This window comes from Thalia democratica, chromosome 2 (genome assembly GCF_965202585.1).
Source record: "Thalia democratica chromosome 2, ktThaDemo2.hap1.1, whole genome shotgun sequence".
Taxonomy (NCBI): Eukaryota; Metazoa; Chordata; class Thaliacea; order Salpida; family Salpidae; genus Thalia; species Thalia democratica.
In genome coordinates this window covers 22,715,439-22,731,174 of record NC_139166.1, presented here as the reverse complement: position 1 = coordinate 22,731,174, position 15,736 = coordinate 22,715,439, and the positions used below count along the sequence as shown (strand labels likewise).

Here is a 15,736-nt window from a genome sequence, read left to right as displayed (position 1 = left end):
CCAACAACGACTTCTCGTCCATCAAGGGAAACATGTTCGCGGAGCCGCCTGCGAAGATCGCGCTCAACAACATGAACGGAATTCAGGAAATCGTGTTTATGGGTGAGTGTTGGAATGTTTTCGGAATAAATTAGTTATCTTGTGTAAAATTTTCTTAAAAATAGTTTGGAAGGTAACATTTTAATTTGAGCTTTTTGTTATTTTGTGAAAAAATTGCAATTTTATTGTTGTTTTTTACAGCAGAGATGAACTTAATTGTTTTTACTAAGATCATTTATAATGTATATCTTTAGTAATGAGTTTAAGACTTAATCAGGTGATTTTTTTTAAGCTAAAAAGAATACTGCTAAAAAAAGCTGATGAAAGCATGAAAAAAAGTTAGGAATTTTGAGTTTCTTAATATAAATACTAACAGAAGAAGTTTAAAATTTATTGTATTTTTCCATCAAGCTCATAAAGCAGTTTGTTCTTGTTTAAGTAACAGGGTGGCCACTAAACCTGGAATCCTGGAAAAACCTGGAATTTGACAGTTTAGGCTAATAAAATCTGTTAAAACCTGTAACTTTAAACTTTTTTATGTGTTTAGTAGTAATGTTCGATTTGACACAAAAAATCAATCATAAAGATAAAATAAATTTGTCATTGAATAGTAGCTCCTTGTTTAATTAATTGAACTTAATAACAATGTAAATGTCTGAAACAAAACAAGTACAAACATATACACTAAAATTAGCTAAAGTTCAATAATTCTACATCCCCTTCAGCTCATTTAAGGAAAAAATAAACTTAAGGTAAAACAAAGTTTAAACGCGGGAATCTAGATAAGTAACAAAATTCATTTATTGAAAACTGAAATAAATGGCATATACTTATAAAATTCAATTGACTTTAACCAAAGAAAACGCTATAAAAAAAAGGATTTTTAAAATCAAAACAAACGAATAAAATAACTGTTTTACAACAAAAAATAACATTACAATTAAGCTCTACACAATTAAACATATCCAATTTAACGTGAATCGCTTCTGGCTTTATTAATAGCACCAATTTTGACCTGGGACATTAAAGTCTTTTAGCCTACGCAGAGCAAGTTGTACTTTCTTTCATAAGAGCAGTAGTGTGTTGTTCCTACCGTTCTTATAATTACCATCAGCTTCATTTGTCTTATCAATTCTGGCATCATTCGAACCTTCTGAATACGTTGAGGGCGAATCAGAACATTGATTACTTCCATTATCCTCCTGTTAGCTTGGTTAAACTTGACGCCAAAAATTGAATGCCTTGTATCGATACTCGTTGAGATTGAATTTCACGCACTCGAAAACCTTCTATTCCTTCGCGTAAATCTCCATAAGCCATTAGTTCTTACCACAAATTAATCATGTGGAAGCACCTCAATAACAACTTTACTCCTGTTACATTTACGTTGATGGGTACCGCTCTGGTTTTGCAGTAGACACCTACTGCCAACGTACAAAGGTCGTAACTTCCTAGCTTTATGTTAAGTTCCATCAAGCTCGCCCATTGCCTTGTTCAAATCTTGTGAACTCCAAAACCCCTTTTCTCCTGACGCCCTGTTGGGCTTCAGCGTACGTCACTTCAACTACGGGGCGGAACAAATCTTTCAAGTCCTGCTAGCCAGTCTTGAACGATACTTTCTCAACAACTAACCTGTATTTGGTCCTTGAAGCCGGACCGTATTTTGACCTATTCCTGTCATTAAAACTACCGCGGTCATCACGGCCGTAGCCGTAGCCGTTCATCGGGGAGTTCCCTTGACATGCTCAACAGTGATTCTATCACCACATATTGACTGGTTGTTCATCTCTTAGACTGCATCGTCGGCGTTTCTGGCATCGTCAAATTCCACAAACCCGTATCCCTGCTTAAAATTGATGTTACGGACCTCGCCGAATCCCTTGAAGAAGCGCTCCACGTCAAACTCATTTGCTTTAGGAGAAAGCTTACTAATGAAAACGCGTGTGCCGTTGTTTGATGACATTTTTTTGTCATTCAAGTTTGCAACAACTTTAGAATGCTGATGAGGCAGCTAAGAAGCAATAGTGGAAAAATCTGTAATTATGATTAGAAGTTTAACCATTGTTTCAGACGAGTGATAAAACCCAGTCACTGAGTCACTAACATAAATAATACTATTGCAGCTGACTACTTATTCTTTGGAGACATTCCACTAACAGTAGTACTGAAAGCGCCTACAATATTAATTGGAATTTTGTTAGCAGCCTGATTGTGACTGATACAAGAAGTCATTCTTACCAAAACTCTTGTAAGTTTTTCCGTCCGCAAAGGCTTGACTAAGCACCAGTATCAGCTAACGCACTATAACCATTACTAACTTATTTGTGCCGTATTTAGTGACTTTATTTTAAGGCTGGGATTGTCCAATGTCTTGGCTCTACACAAGTTTCTTTTGTTCAACATTATTCGTTTATTAGCGTGTAATGACATTAATTGTGTATTCTGTTCCATATTATCATCATAGATTTGATAGTGCAAGTATAGGAGTGTAACATTGTTTTGTTTGTAATAAACTGTTGAAATAAATATTGGATATAAATCTCCTTAAAGACATTTAAGTCGAGAACTTTAAATTGTTTGATTTAAAACAAGTTACATTATTATAGATTTGATAAGATAATTTTTTACTATTAAATTAAGTACCTCTACAGTATCTTGTTAACGTTGTTGCACTATCTAACACAGTTTTATACTTTAAACTTATAAACTAGAAATAGACCCAAAAACGTGTACTTTAAAAAAACCTGGAACAAGAAACCTAGAAAACCTGGAAGAAATTAAAAAAAACCAGTGGCTACCCTGAAGTAAACAGTTTATAATAATTAGTTTTTAAAAATAGATGTTTTTTTAGTTCTTGACATTTTAATTTTTTTTTTAAGAAAAACTATAGTTAAATAATTTTATATACTACTAAAAATATCGAACAGTAAAAATAGTATATATTGAATTTAAATTCTACTTTCATTTTATTTTAATGGTTTTAAATATACAAAATTAATATATGATATACTTTTATAAATTTTTGTATATAAAATAAAAATGAAGAAGTACTCCTGCTTACCAAATATTAAAGAAAATTTTATTTTTTAATTTTAAGTCTATAAAAGTAAAAATTTATAAATAAATATAAAGTATAAAATATGCTGAGCTTTAAAATTTCATTTTAAGAAGGTTATGGAACAGTGAGCATTTGTATAATATTATAAAACTACTTTAAATTTTTATTTTTTTGATTATAAATAGAAAAATTGTGGTTTTTACATAATTTAAAGCAAAGAAAAATGTATTAAGAAAAAGTAGCAAAACAATTTTTACGAGTACTCTTTTTAAAAGGCTAAAATAATTTTAAATAAAACTACTTGAAAATCAAATTTACAATTAATTTTAACATTTTAAAGATTTAATAAAAACAACTTAACTTGTTTAATATAGATAAAAGTAACTAAAAGTAAAATTTAATTAGTTTTACTTGAAACCTAATTGGTCATATTCTAAATATCATAGATATTTTTTAGCATTCACCAAGCTGCGACTTAGAACTTGCCATCACAATGTGTTCAGTATATAATTATTATTTGTTATATGATTTTGTATGAAATCGTTCTATCAAAAATTTATTTTTCAAACTAAATTAATCATTTGTTTTTTTAAAGCTAAAACATATAATATGCTTTTGTAGATCACGTTCATACTTTAACTTGAAAAATAACAAAACAATATCCGTGTGCCACTGAAACGAGCGAAAAATTTTTGGTTGTTTTTAAATAAAGCCACGTCCAGTTCAAGTCATCAAGGCACCGACAAAGTGTGTTTTTTTTTTCCTTACCTCTTAAAATCACAATATTTTTTTTCAGGTTACAGGACGGGGGGCGGCTGCGTGTGCGACATGACCGGAGCGAGCAACAACTCGTGGAGCCCGTCGAAAGAAATAAAAACATTTACAAATAGAGATCAGCAGGCCGAATTCGGCACCTACATCTGCACCAACCCCGCCGGCTGCTTCGGCTGCAAGGGGAACTCCCAGAGCACGCTGTACCTGTACCCCAAGAAGTTCGGCGATAAAATCGGTATCTCGCAGCACACCGCGATGATCGAGTTCTGCCCGCCCATGGTGGAAGGTAAGTCCGAGAGGTGGCGCAACGCGGACCTGATCGGCGCGAGGAACAGCTTCGCCTTCGGCATCATCTTCGTCCTCCTCTTCTGTTTGTTGCTCGCGTGGAACGCTATGCTGCGGGACAAGAACACCTCGCAGCTGGTGTGGTTGCTCTTCTTCGGCTTCATCCTCTACTACTGCCTCTCGTACTGGAACCCGACGGTCGAAGGCGATCCGGAGAACGACATCGCGAAGACGATCTCGGTGGCGATGCAGATGGCTAAGAGCAACGCGAGGATGCTCATCTGGATGCTAGGCATGGCGGCGTGGTACCTGGTGCACCAGTCGAGCGGAAAGAAGCAGCCAGCTGACGACTACCTGGACCGGCTGATAATTGCTTTCCTGCCGGCCTTCGTTCTCTGCGTCTTCTCTTTTTTAGTTTAGAGGGCGAAAGTGTTTTTTTGGTTGAAGTGTTCGTTTCGGCTCTGATTCGATTGCTTTTTGTTTTGTGCGTCAGTTTTTTGTTGTACTACAACTTTTTGTGCTAGTGAAACCTAAAACTTTAAGTTCCTAAACCTTCATATAACTTTGGTAAACTTGTTTTTTTTCTCAAATTTGTAGTGCGCACAATTTATTATTTCTTAGCTTGTGTTAACAACTAATACCCCTTCATCTACCTGGTCGTTTTTAGATGTTCTAAAATTTTGTCTCTAGCTAATTATCTTTCTCATTTAATTTCATTCGTGAATTGGTTTTTTTATACTTTTTAAAGCGTTCTGATTAAATAAAATGCTTTACTAAACATTAATTTAATTTAGTTGATTGTTTTGATTTCTACTAACATAAAATGATTTAATATAATTCCTTAATTATCTAAATAGTACAAAAAAGTCTTAAGTTACAACAAACTTTGATGTTAAACATGATAAAGTAAATTAAGAATATAAAAGAACTTAAATTACATAAATCGTAAATAACTTCATTAGTATTACTCATTTTAAATAGTTTAATATAATTTTTAGTTGACACTTAAAACTTTTATTTCAGTTTAAAAAGTTATGTAAAAAAGCTCACCGACATAATTATTAATTTCCTATATCAGAGATGAACCTTTTATTTTATTTGTTAAAAACAAAGTTCTCCAGCATTTAAGTTTAAACTAACAAACGTCAAACGAGTGTCTAACTGTGTTTTGAGATTTTAATTACTGGCAACACTCCCATACTAGGCTTCAACCGCCAGGTCGTCATACAACTGTTCGAGCATGAGTTTTGAAGTCTAAACAAACAAAAGTTTTTAAAGTATTTTGTGTTCGGCTGGCAACTCCCATCCTCAGTTGAAATAAAATGATATTCGTTTTTTACACAAGCTTCTCTTTTCTGCAATTAACTATTTTGTTTAAACAAAGTTCACAGCTAATTGCGTGAAGCTGCTTTTTATAAAATTTGTATAAAACAATCACTAGTGCTTTTATTAAAAAAAAAACTTTAAGCAGCTACAACTTGTAAGACATATAAGTAGTAAAAGCGCCTTGTAAGTTTCAGTTATTTAAAAAAGTTTGTTGGATTAAAAAAAGTCTAAAATGTATCAAAAGTAAAATAAAAACCTTAAAGATAATAAAAACTTCTAGAAAGTTGAAAAGCTCCATTATCATACATTTTTACTTCCTACTTTAGTAAGATAAAATTGCAAAAGTTATAAAAATGACTTTTTCAAGAAAAATAGACATTTAAATTTTTTAAACATATTGTAAAAAATATTAAAAAATAATTTTTTGATATATATATTGTTTTTATATAAATCGTATTCTTAACTTTTTTTTTAATAACAATAATAGTTTATAGTCAAATTATAATTCTAAAATAACTATTTAGATAGTTCTCCTCAAAATAATTTATAACGAATTTACACAATTAAATGTTAATGTATGTCTGTTAATTTCTAAAAAAGTTTAAAAGACCTTAAAACTGCAGCCAACCCATCGGTTTCGTTCGGTACAAGCAAGGTTTTATAATTCAGATAAAAAATATGCCTTCGCCGGCTGCTATAATTTTAAATTATTATAGTACATAATTATTACAGGAATTATTAAAAATCATAGTACTTATAAAAGCAAAGTTGTAAGATAATGTTTTATAATGTGCTTACTGCTTAACACTGTTATATTGAATAAAAAGCCAAATTAAAAAATCTATTCTGGAAACTATTCTAAAAATTTACTCATAAGAATGTTTGCTAATAAAAAGGTACAGTTGTTTAAAGATGTTTTTTATAAAAAAATAGCCGACCTTAACTGTAAATAAATATATATATGTACATACTTTGCACAATTTTCCAAAGACTTAAGATATCATACAGATACAAATGTAAAAATAACTAAGAATTAACAATAACTAGATTAAAACACAAGAGCCTAGGACCTCGGTAACTATAATAAGTTTTGTAGTAGCTACAATAGACTGTTTTTAAAAGTAATGTAACACATAAAATCAGAAATTTAGTTATCTAAATTGTAATTAGCTTTATATAAAAAATAAAAGCACATTAAAAAAAAATTTTTCTTTCTTAAATTATAACAACATGCTTAAAAACCTTAAGACTTTAAATTTATTTGTTTTTTATTTTGTAAGAAAATTAAAAGATGAAGTATCTGTCAGATACATTAAAAAAAAAATCCAATAGAAAAATAAAATAGGTTTTTGTGGTGCGATAAAATTAAAAGTAAAACAATAAGTTGACTTTAAATCTGAAATAATAAAAACGTGTAGCGAAGTATATAAATGAATTACTTTGGATTTTTATGTTATTTAAACTTACTTTAAATTTTTGTAATTACTTGAATGAATTAGTTTTTTAGTTTAGTTTTTAGTACATAACAGATTGAGGTTAGTTAGTTTAAATATGTATAAGTTTTGATAGAACTTTTACAATTTGTAGTTGGCAACACCATAAAACTTTGGTGTAAAATATTATTACATTGCAGAACTATTGGTTATGTTAAAACAGAAAAATGAACAAAACATCATAAATTTCAACTTGTGATACTATTTCTTACAACTGGTTCATGGCTTCTATTACAGTTGATTTTCTCGGATATATATTTGATATATGTGTTGGCCATGGGTTTTGATCATGTAACATTCAACTCTGAGAGTTTTTAATGCTTTCATTTGGACCTCTACCCCATCAGGCCACTCATAATTACATTTTTTACAGAAGTAAAACATTGTACTTTTCTCAACAAAACATAAAAAAAAAACTATTTTAAATTAGATTTTTTCAATAATTTTAGCTGTTAATTTAAGCTCGACAAACTTTATAAAATATTATATTAACATAACACTTTTTTTTTGTTTTATAAAATAAACTTAATGTATAATTTGCCATGAAAAAATTTATACTTAATAACTAAATAAAATTCGCAAAGCTTGCATAAAGTTGAAATTTTCTGTTGTTCCATTGTTTAAAATGATTTGGTAAGAAGTTGAAACAAGCAGTAACTATGACAATTTACTTTGATAAAAGCTTTATTTATAGTTGTAGAAACTGAATTAGTTTGCTACACACTCCTGCTACTCAGGTAAACTTAATTCAGTTTGAAAATATTGTTTAGTTTTATTGAATATATCAAAGTAGTTTATATCAAGTTTTCTTAAGTGCATAGAGGGGGTCCAACATTATTGGATCTTATATGAAAGCTTGAAGTACAAACTACCAGCCAATTTATAAAGAATTAGAAAATCTTATTAACTTTTGAGATATTGTAATTTAAAAAAAGTTTCATATACAAACTTATGGACCACAAATTTTTCATGGTCAATTTTCTCAGAAATTTAAAAGAATACTAAAAATCTATCTTCTCCTTCATTTTTGAGCTAGAGACCTCAAACTTTTAGGAAACTTTCCTTTTATAGTTTAAAAGACTTTGAATGTTGGAGTTTTAAAAATATTAAGAAATAAAAATATTACATAAAATAACAAAAAATAAGTAGTTTTTTATAATAAAAATTTTATTTTTTGATATTGAAACAATTTCTGCATTTAATCTTTTTAAAATTTAATAAAACATTTTCTGTAAAAATTTGAAGAAGATTGATTGAAAAATGAAAGAGTAGATAGATTTTTAGTGAAATGGTCTTTTTTTGTGCTTTTAGCACCTTCCATTAGGAACCTAACAAAGTCACAGACTTTGATTGCTCATATCTCAAAAATTACTTTGAATTTTAAAGTGGTTTCAAATGTCTGATAGCTCAGATAAAACTCCATATAATAATACCAACTTGTAAAAATCAAGGTGGACCCCCCTATGCCCTTAATCTTATTGTCATAAACCCTCTTTTTCAAAAAAAGATCACAACAACTCATTACAAATATTTTGTAAGATTCAAATCTCTCCTAAATTGTATATAAAACCTTTTTTTTTGCTCTACAATACAAACCCCAGAATATCAGTAAGTTTTGAATTTCTGTTTAAAGTACTTTATCTAGTGAAAATTTCAAATTTATTCTTAAATGTACCCTTTATTTCCCCTTGACCAGTCACATCCCTCCCTTTGGCTTCTTTGCTGCTTATTACCACCTGGATTGTTAAGATAACTCTTTAGGGGTAGACCATATGACCCACTTTGGAAACCCTTGTTTATATAAACTTGTTTCAGATATCACAACTTATTTTTTAGACTTAGTATTAGTTTACTTTTGACATACAGCCATTTTTGATTGGTGTCTCTTTAGGCTTTATTTTTAGGATCCAGTTTTGTTAGCAACTATATATGTTTTTGTAAGGAAAAATTTAATTGTTTTTTAATTCAATAAAGTAAAAGTTATAACTGAAATGAAGTTACATCATGTTTATAATCTACATTGAACTACATATCTGTAAAGTTTTAATTGTTTATAATAGTTGGTGGCTTGATAGCATAAGGGTCCTAATAAGGGCTTTAAAAACTCTTTGAGCTGAATGTTGCAAGATTGAAACCCATTGGTCACACATAACAAAAAAAAAACTGCTAGATATCAAACTCATATTTTGAAGTCTAGGAAAATGGAGCCACAAAGAGACAGTAATGTGGCTTTTGTAATGAGTTTCTAATACATGCGCTAAAGACTCAAAATTTTTAGGAAACATTCCTTAAACTTAATAGTTTTAAAGTTATTCAAAGTTTTTTAAATAAGTTTATGAAACCCTGGCCTATAGCAAATGCTTTTCATTCTGTTATTATGGTTATATGACAATTCAAATGACAAACGTTAAATTCTGACTTTCCTGTTTTTATTAAATTTTTAAGGACCACAGTAAATATAAAATATGAAAAAAAATTAAATATGTCCATATAGGTCTAATTAGTAACAATATTGTGTAAAAAAAAAAAACTAATCATAATTATTGAAAATAAAACATGCATGTCTAACTATTGAAATTATGTAGGTAAAGGAATTAAAAAATAATTACTAATACAGAAAATCACTTTTACTAACAATTATTGAAATTTGAATTGTCAGAATTTGAACAATTGTTTACCAGCTATTATAGCTAAGATTTTTTAACTTTTTTGAAATGGCCCTTTGAAGAATTTATAGCAATGGCCTCTTCCAATAAGATTTCTTAAAAAACTACCCATAAATGAGCATTTAACCTTTTTTTTCTCCTTATCTTCAACTCTAAAAATATTTAGTCTACGTTTTAAAAGTAACCTAAAATGTACCTATGATTTTTTCTTGCTCTTTATCATTAAACCAAGAATATCTAGTGCAATTTTTTCTGAGAAAATTCGCCCGCAAGTTACAAAAGGCTGCCAACCCCTGCTTTAAAATAAAGTTAGTTAAATAGTTTATATAAATAATAAACCAGTAAAATTAAATAATGGTTGCTTTAAAAAAAAGATAACAGAAAAGAAAAAGGATAAATATTTTTAATGAATTTTTTTTCACTCTTTCAGTTTGTGCCTTCCATAAAGAACCTGTTAACATTTTAACTTTAGTATCTATTTTACCTTGAAAAATTATTTATTGTACATTGAAAGTTGTTAAAAGGCAACTCATAGCTCCATAAAATATCTAAAGGGTTGCCACACACTCAGAATACCCAAGACAATCATCATAGTTCATGATATTTTAAAGTTTTTGAAAATCTCTTGATGACTCTATAGTTTTATTTTTTTATAAAATGCTTAGGATAGTTTTAGGATTTTAGAAAAATCTCAGGACATATTTTTTTTAGATTTTAAATGAGTTTTTGTTAATTTATTTTCAATATTTTGTTATTTTATAACCAATTTTGTTAAATAAAATAATTTTATAAAGTTTTGAAAAGTTATAAAACTCTTTTTAATGATTTGAAAATACTTAGATAACTTAGGACAGTTTATGGTCACTCAGGACATTTTTTTACTCAAAAAGTGGCAACCCTGTATCTACTTAGTAGACAGAATTATTTAAAAGATGTTTATCATTTTTTGGCTTTGAAAAAACTATAAATAAGTTACTAGTCAAAATAGATTTTTTCTATTCTGTACAAAATCTTCTGAAAAAAAAAGTTGATTATCATGATTAGATATTTTACAAGATAAATAAAATTTGATCAAATTACATTAAAGTACCTAAAATAAAAACTTTTGATAAACGTATGACTATTTCTTAAAACATTTATCTTGAATAAAATATGATAATATAAATAAAACATAACAAAACAACTATAGAGTTCCTGAAAAATAAGATAACTTGTTTAAAGGGTCTAAATAATTAATAGTTTTTCTGTTTTCAAATAGGATCATTTAAAAAAAGTAAGAATGTCTATGAATGACAAATTAAGGGTTTGTTGAAGGTCATATAGCTCAAATTGTTAGGAAACCTCACATGTATTCTTTAGACTAGAACACATATAATAGGGAGGTTTAAAAACTAATTTACAGAAAGTTCTGTCTTTTGACACTTAATTTATTTGAGGTTTTTGGAGCTTACTAATGTTTTTTTAAAATATTTTAAAGAACTCTAAATTTTTTAGTTTTCAAACAACTTGTATTATTTTTTGATAATGCTATACCAAAAACTAGTTTCATTTAAAACAAATAATTAGATAAGAGTTTGGTTATATTCAATTATGTACTACACTTAGTTTGATTTAATAAAAGATAAAATAAGCTCTTATTATTATTCTAATTATCGAAGTTTATTGTCAAACAAAGGACCTAGGCATTAAAACCTAAGCCACTTAACTGAAAGACACTAACATAAAAAGAAAAAACAAGTTACAGTGTTAAAACAAACATAAAACTCATACAAGGCACAAACTGAAAAAACTAAATTTTTCACAACCAAATTATTCAACTATTCCAAAGTCAGCAATCTCCAATTATACATTCCAAAACAACAAATCTTTGAGACAAGCATCTCCTGTCAAAATTCTTCAGCACCTGGCTCGAAATTCTAGGAACCATCTTGAAGACCACTCTTCATCAAATAAGAACTTTTAAAACGGTATTCATTTTCAACTATCGACAGAAATCTTCATCTTGCAGAACATTTATCTCAACAACTATTTGCTATTCATCATTTTTTCAAAATTTCACCACGGCAGATTCAGTCAAAAATCACTTCAAACATGTGGCAGCAACAATTCTTAAATCTAGCTTACAAGTCAACTGAGCATCCAATAATTTTATAATCTAAAGCCCCTAGCACATTAACAATAGACCGGCCAAAAAATCAAAATTAAAAAGTACTTTAGACATTAAGGGGTAGGTGTTGCTTAAAAATCAAACTACCAATGAAATACTTACCATACACCAAATCAATGGTTAAAGAGATGAACAAAACTAATTACTTATAAATTTTACTGGTAAATATTTTATTTAAATCAATTTTTTTTAAGTTTAATCGAAAATGTTCAAGATTTTTGCAAGATACTAGTTCATTTGGAAGTTCGTTCCACATTTCTACTAAACGATAAAAAAAAAAGAATTTGGCCAACCAACTTTTTTGAAATGATATTTGCATGTATATTTTTTATTATTACCTCTGAGTGAGTAGTTATAATTATAAGGATTAAAGAAAGTTTGAGAATCAATAGTAGTTTCAATGTTAATCAGTTTAAAAAAAGTAATAAGATCAAATTCAAGTCTTCTGTACTCTAAAGTTTTTATATTAAGCTTTTTAGTCTGTCTATGTAAGACATATATGAAATGTTGCACCAATTAAAGATCGATTTCGTAAATTTTAGTTGAATAGATTCTAGTTGGTTGATGTCTTTTATAGAACATGGAGACCATAAAGGTGTGTTGTATTCCATCTTAGGACGGATGTAAACTAGGTACAATTTTTTAAGAATTTCCAAATCGGTCGATATAAATTTTTTAGAATTTGAAAAGATAAAATTGATGCAGTACCGTAAATATAGTTAATGTGATGGTTTTATTTTAAATTATCTGAAATAAAAATTCCAAGGTTTTTAAATACTTCAGTTTTAGGTAAGATTACATTGTTTATTTTAAAGTCATACTTAGGAATAGCTGTACTTCTGTGAATATTCAAAACATGACATTTGCTGGGATTTAGGTTTAATTTCCTTTCTTTTAACCTATGGTATATTTTATCTAAAAATTTTTGTAAAACTAAGTTAGATTGGCTAAATACTTTTGTGTTGTATGCAAAAAACTTAATGTTGCTATTAGAATCAACTATTGAGGCTATATCATTTATATAAACTATAAATAAAAGTAGGCCAATAACCTCTCCTTGCGGAACTCAACTAAAAATTGGTAAGGATTCTGAGAACGTGTTACCAATAACTACTCTTTGTGTTTTTTCCTGAAGAAATTCTTTAAACCATTTAACTAGATTTCTATTAATTTTGTATTGAGATAAAGTTTTAATTAACTTAAAATGAGAGACAGAGTCAAACGCTTTCTGAATGTCTGTATAAATTACATTGATAGATTTATTGATAAAAAAAGATACAAACCATGAATGAAAGCAATTCAATAATTGAATACAGGAAGTTCCACTAGGAAGAAAACTATATTGTTTTGGAGAAGTAAGATTATTTAAGAAAAGATGATTAAGTATTTTTAATGAAATTATATGTCAAAAGATCTGCAAAAGCTACTAGTTAGTTAAATTGGTCTGTTGTTTAATGGATTATTTTTGTTTCCTTTTTGTATATTGGTATAATAAAAGATATTTTCCATTGTCTTGGTATGAAAGATATAGCTAAAGAGCAATTAAAAATTAACAAGATTGGAAAAATGAGAGAAAAAATAGTTTGTTTAAAAAAAAAAATAAAGGTATATTTTCTGCTGTTTTAAGTATTTTATCTTTTAAATAATTTACAGACTCAATTATTTCATTATTACTAATAAAAAAATCCTGCATTTCAGAACAACTTTAATCAATAAGTTTAAAATGTTCATCATCATAATCTTTACTAAATATTTTTTACTAAACTTTTATTAAATACTTATATGAAAGTTTTTAGTATGAAATACTATGAAATCCACCCGCGTTCAAAATCCACTTACCGAATTAACATAAGTTAAAAGCCTAATCAAACCCTCACTGGTTCATGTCACTTGCCTTATATCCTTGAACTTTTTGAACACAAAGTTGTACTGCAGCTTATTATATTTTTTTTTGTCTATGTTAATTGAGTCTAAGAAACATTTATTTGAGTTTTTTATTATGCATAAACTATATGAGTTTATCAATACTTTAAAATAGTTATTTTGTCAAATAGACTGACAAGTTCTTTACTTTACAGAAACTGTTTAATATTTAAAAGAAGTTATGGTCCTTGAAGTTGGCCAAACGTATAACATCTTAGTAACATCAGTCAATATCAATAAAAGTGAGTAAATTTCAAAATGTTTGACTCAAAACTGCCAGAAACCTTTTTTAAATCTTAATTAATTTTTTTCATTACATAACATATTGTATTTGTATAATCTTTTGAAAATTGATGAAGTTAGAATGATTTTTTATAAAAATCATCACAGTTAGGAAATTTCAATTTTAATATTTTTTTTTTAGTTTAACACTTAATAGTTTGTATACTTAAGATACATTACTTCAGTTTTATAGATAATAATTAAAAAATAAAAATGTAAATGTTTTAAAGTTAAAGTATTAAATTTGGAGCATGACACCAAAGTTTATGTTTTTGTTTAAGTTTATGTTTCAGTTGTCTAAAACTAACATAAAAAGTTATTTGTACTTTGGTTGATCAAAATAATATTTAGTCTCATGTTTGCCACTTTCTCAAGCTACTTAGTTTTATAATGGTAATTTTATTCTTATTGAAAATGTAGATAAATCCTGTTATTAAAGCTAAACTAGTTATTTGGAAAAAAGTTGCGAAATGTCAGTTTTTCTCTGTTCAAATTCTTGAAAGTTTGAGAGGTTTTCTGAGTTGATTATTAAATTGTGACCTTGTCTTAATAAGCATTCAATTTTGTAAGAAATATGTAAAATACAAATCGCTTAAAATTTTTTGAATTTCTAAAAGAGATTTGAGAACAGTTTATATTTTGTTTAGAGTATAGATTATCTTCGGATGTTAATTTATTTTTAAATAAACCTTTAGTTTTTGAAAAAAAAAGGAGAGTATATTTAAAAGTAAGAGAGGAGTATCATAATGAAGTTTATCAGTGTTGATTCAGTTAAAGCTATAAAAAATTAAAAAATGAATAAGTTAGCACTCTAAAAATAAAGTGTCAAATATTTCTGTAGTATTTACACAACATTACAATTCAAGTTTCGAAAACAAAAACTTAGATGATTTAAAAAGAAATTAAAATTGAAAAATAAAAAAGGTAATAATAAATTCTTTATTAATAAGTTATGCAACTACAACTTATCTAATATGTTGTTTCATCTGGTTATAAGACCAAATGGACTCAATTAAGGTTAGGACAAGGTTTTCCAAACTCGTCTTCATAAATGCTTTCTTGGTAGAAATTAAAAAAATACACCAATTTTTTAGATATTGCTTCATTACTAGTTAATTACCTTTATCACTTAAATTTTTTGTCTTACTAATTGACTCCCCTTCATATTAACAATTCATCTCTAAAGGGTAACATTTTTCAGTCTAAATAATTGTAATTTGAAAAATTTTGCGCACAAATCCTGCAATAAATATTTTTTCTTTTAAGCATTACTTAAACTTATATAATTACTTTATTAATTTTTTTATTTGAAATACACACATTTGACTAATCATAACCTGAGCATGTATTCAAAATCAAACTTCTTAATTTTCATCTGTTTCACTACTAACATAACACTTATAGTTAATTTACTACTACACTTGTAAATAAATGAGTTTAAGTAAATTTGTTTTATAAATTATCAGATGGAGAACTAATCGTCGCTGGGCAGGAAGAAAGCCAGTGTGAAGCCTACCTAGAGATCCACGACAATCTTCAGAAGGCAGTACTGAACGATCAGAAACCATTGAATGATTTGTCTTCAGGTAATTTTTCAGTTTAGTTGTATATATATAGTTTGCTTAGTTCTAGTGTACAAGTTATTTGAAGTTTCTCATGTTTTTTTAATATTATGAGATTGTCTGTACATAAATAACTTTTTGAAGAGAAGGGAAGCTAATGT

At 28.1% G+C, this 15,736-nt stretch overlaps 1 protein-coding gene across 1 annotated transcript; it reads right to left on the bottom strand.

Annotated features, from left to right (window-relative positions):
* Positions 1 to 1,511: 1,511 nt before the first annotated feature.
* On the bottom strand, positions 1,512 to 2,002 carry LOC145828454 (serine/arginine-rich splicing factor 4-like). Its single transcript, XM_082936214.1, is given in 2 exon segments — positions 1,512 to 1,762; positions 1,765 to 2,002. Coding segments are annotated over 2 exon segments (489 nt in total).
* Positions 2,003 to 15,736: the final 13,734 nt, after the last annotated feature.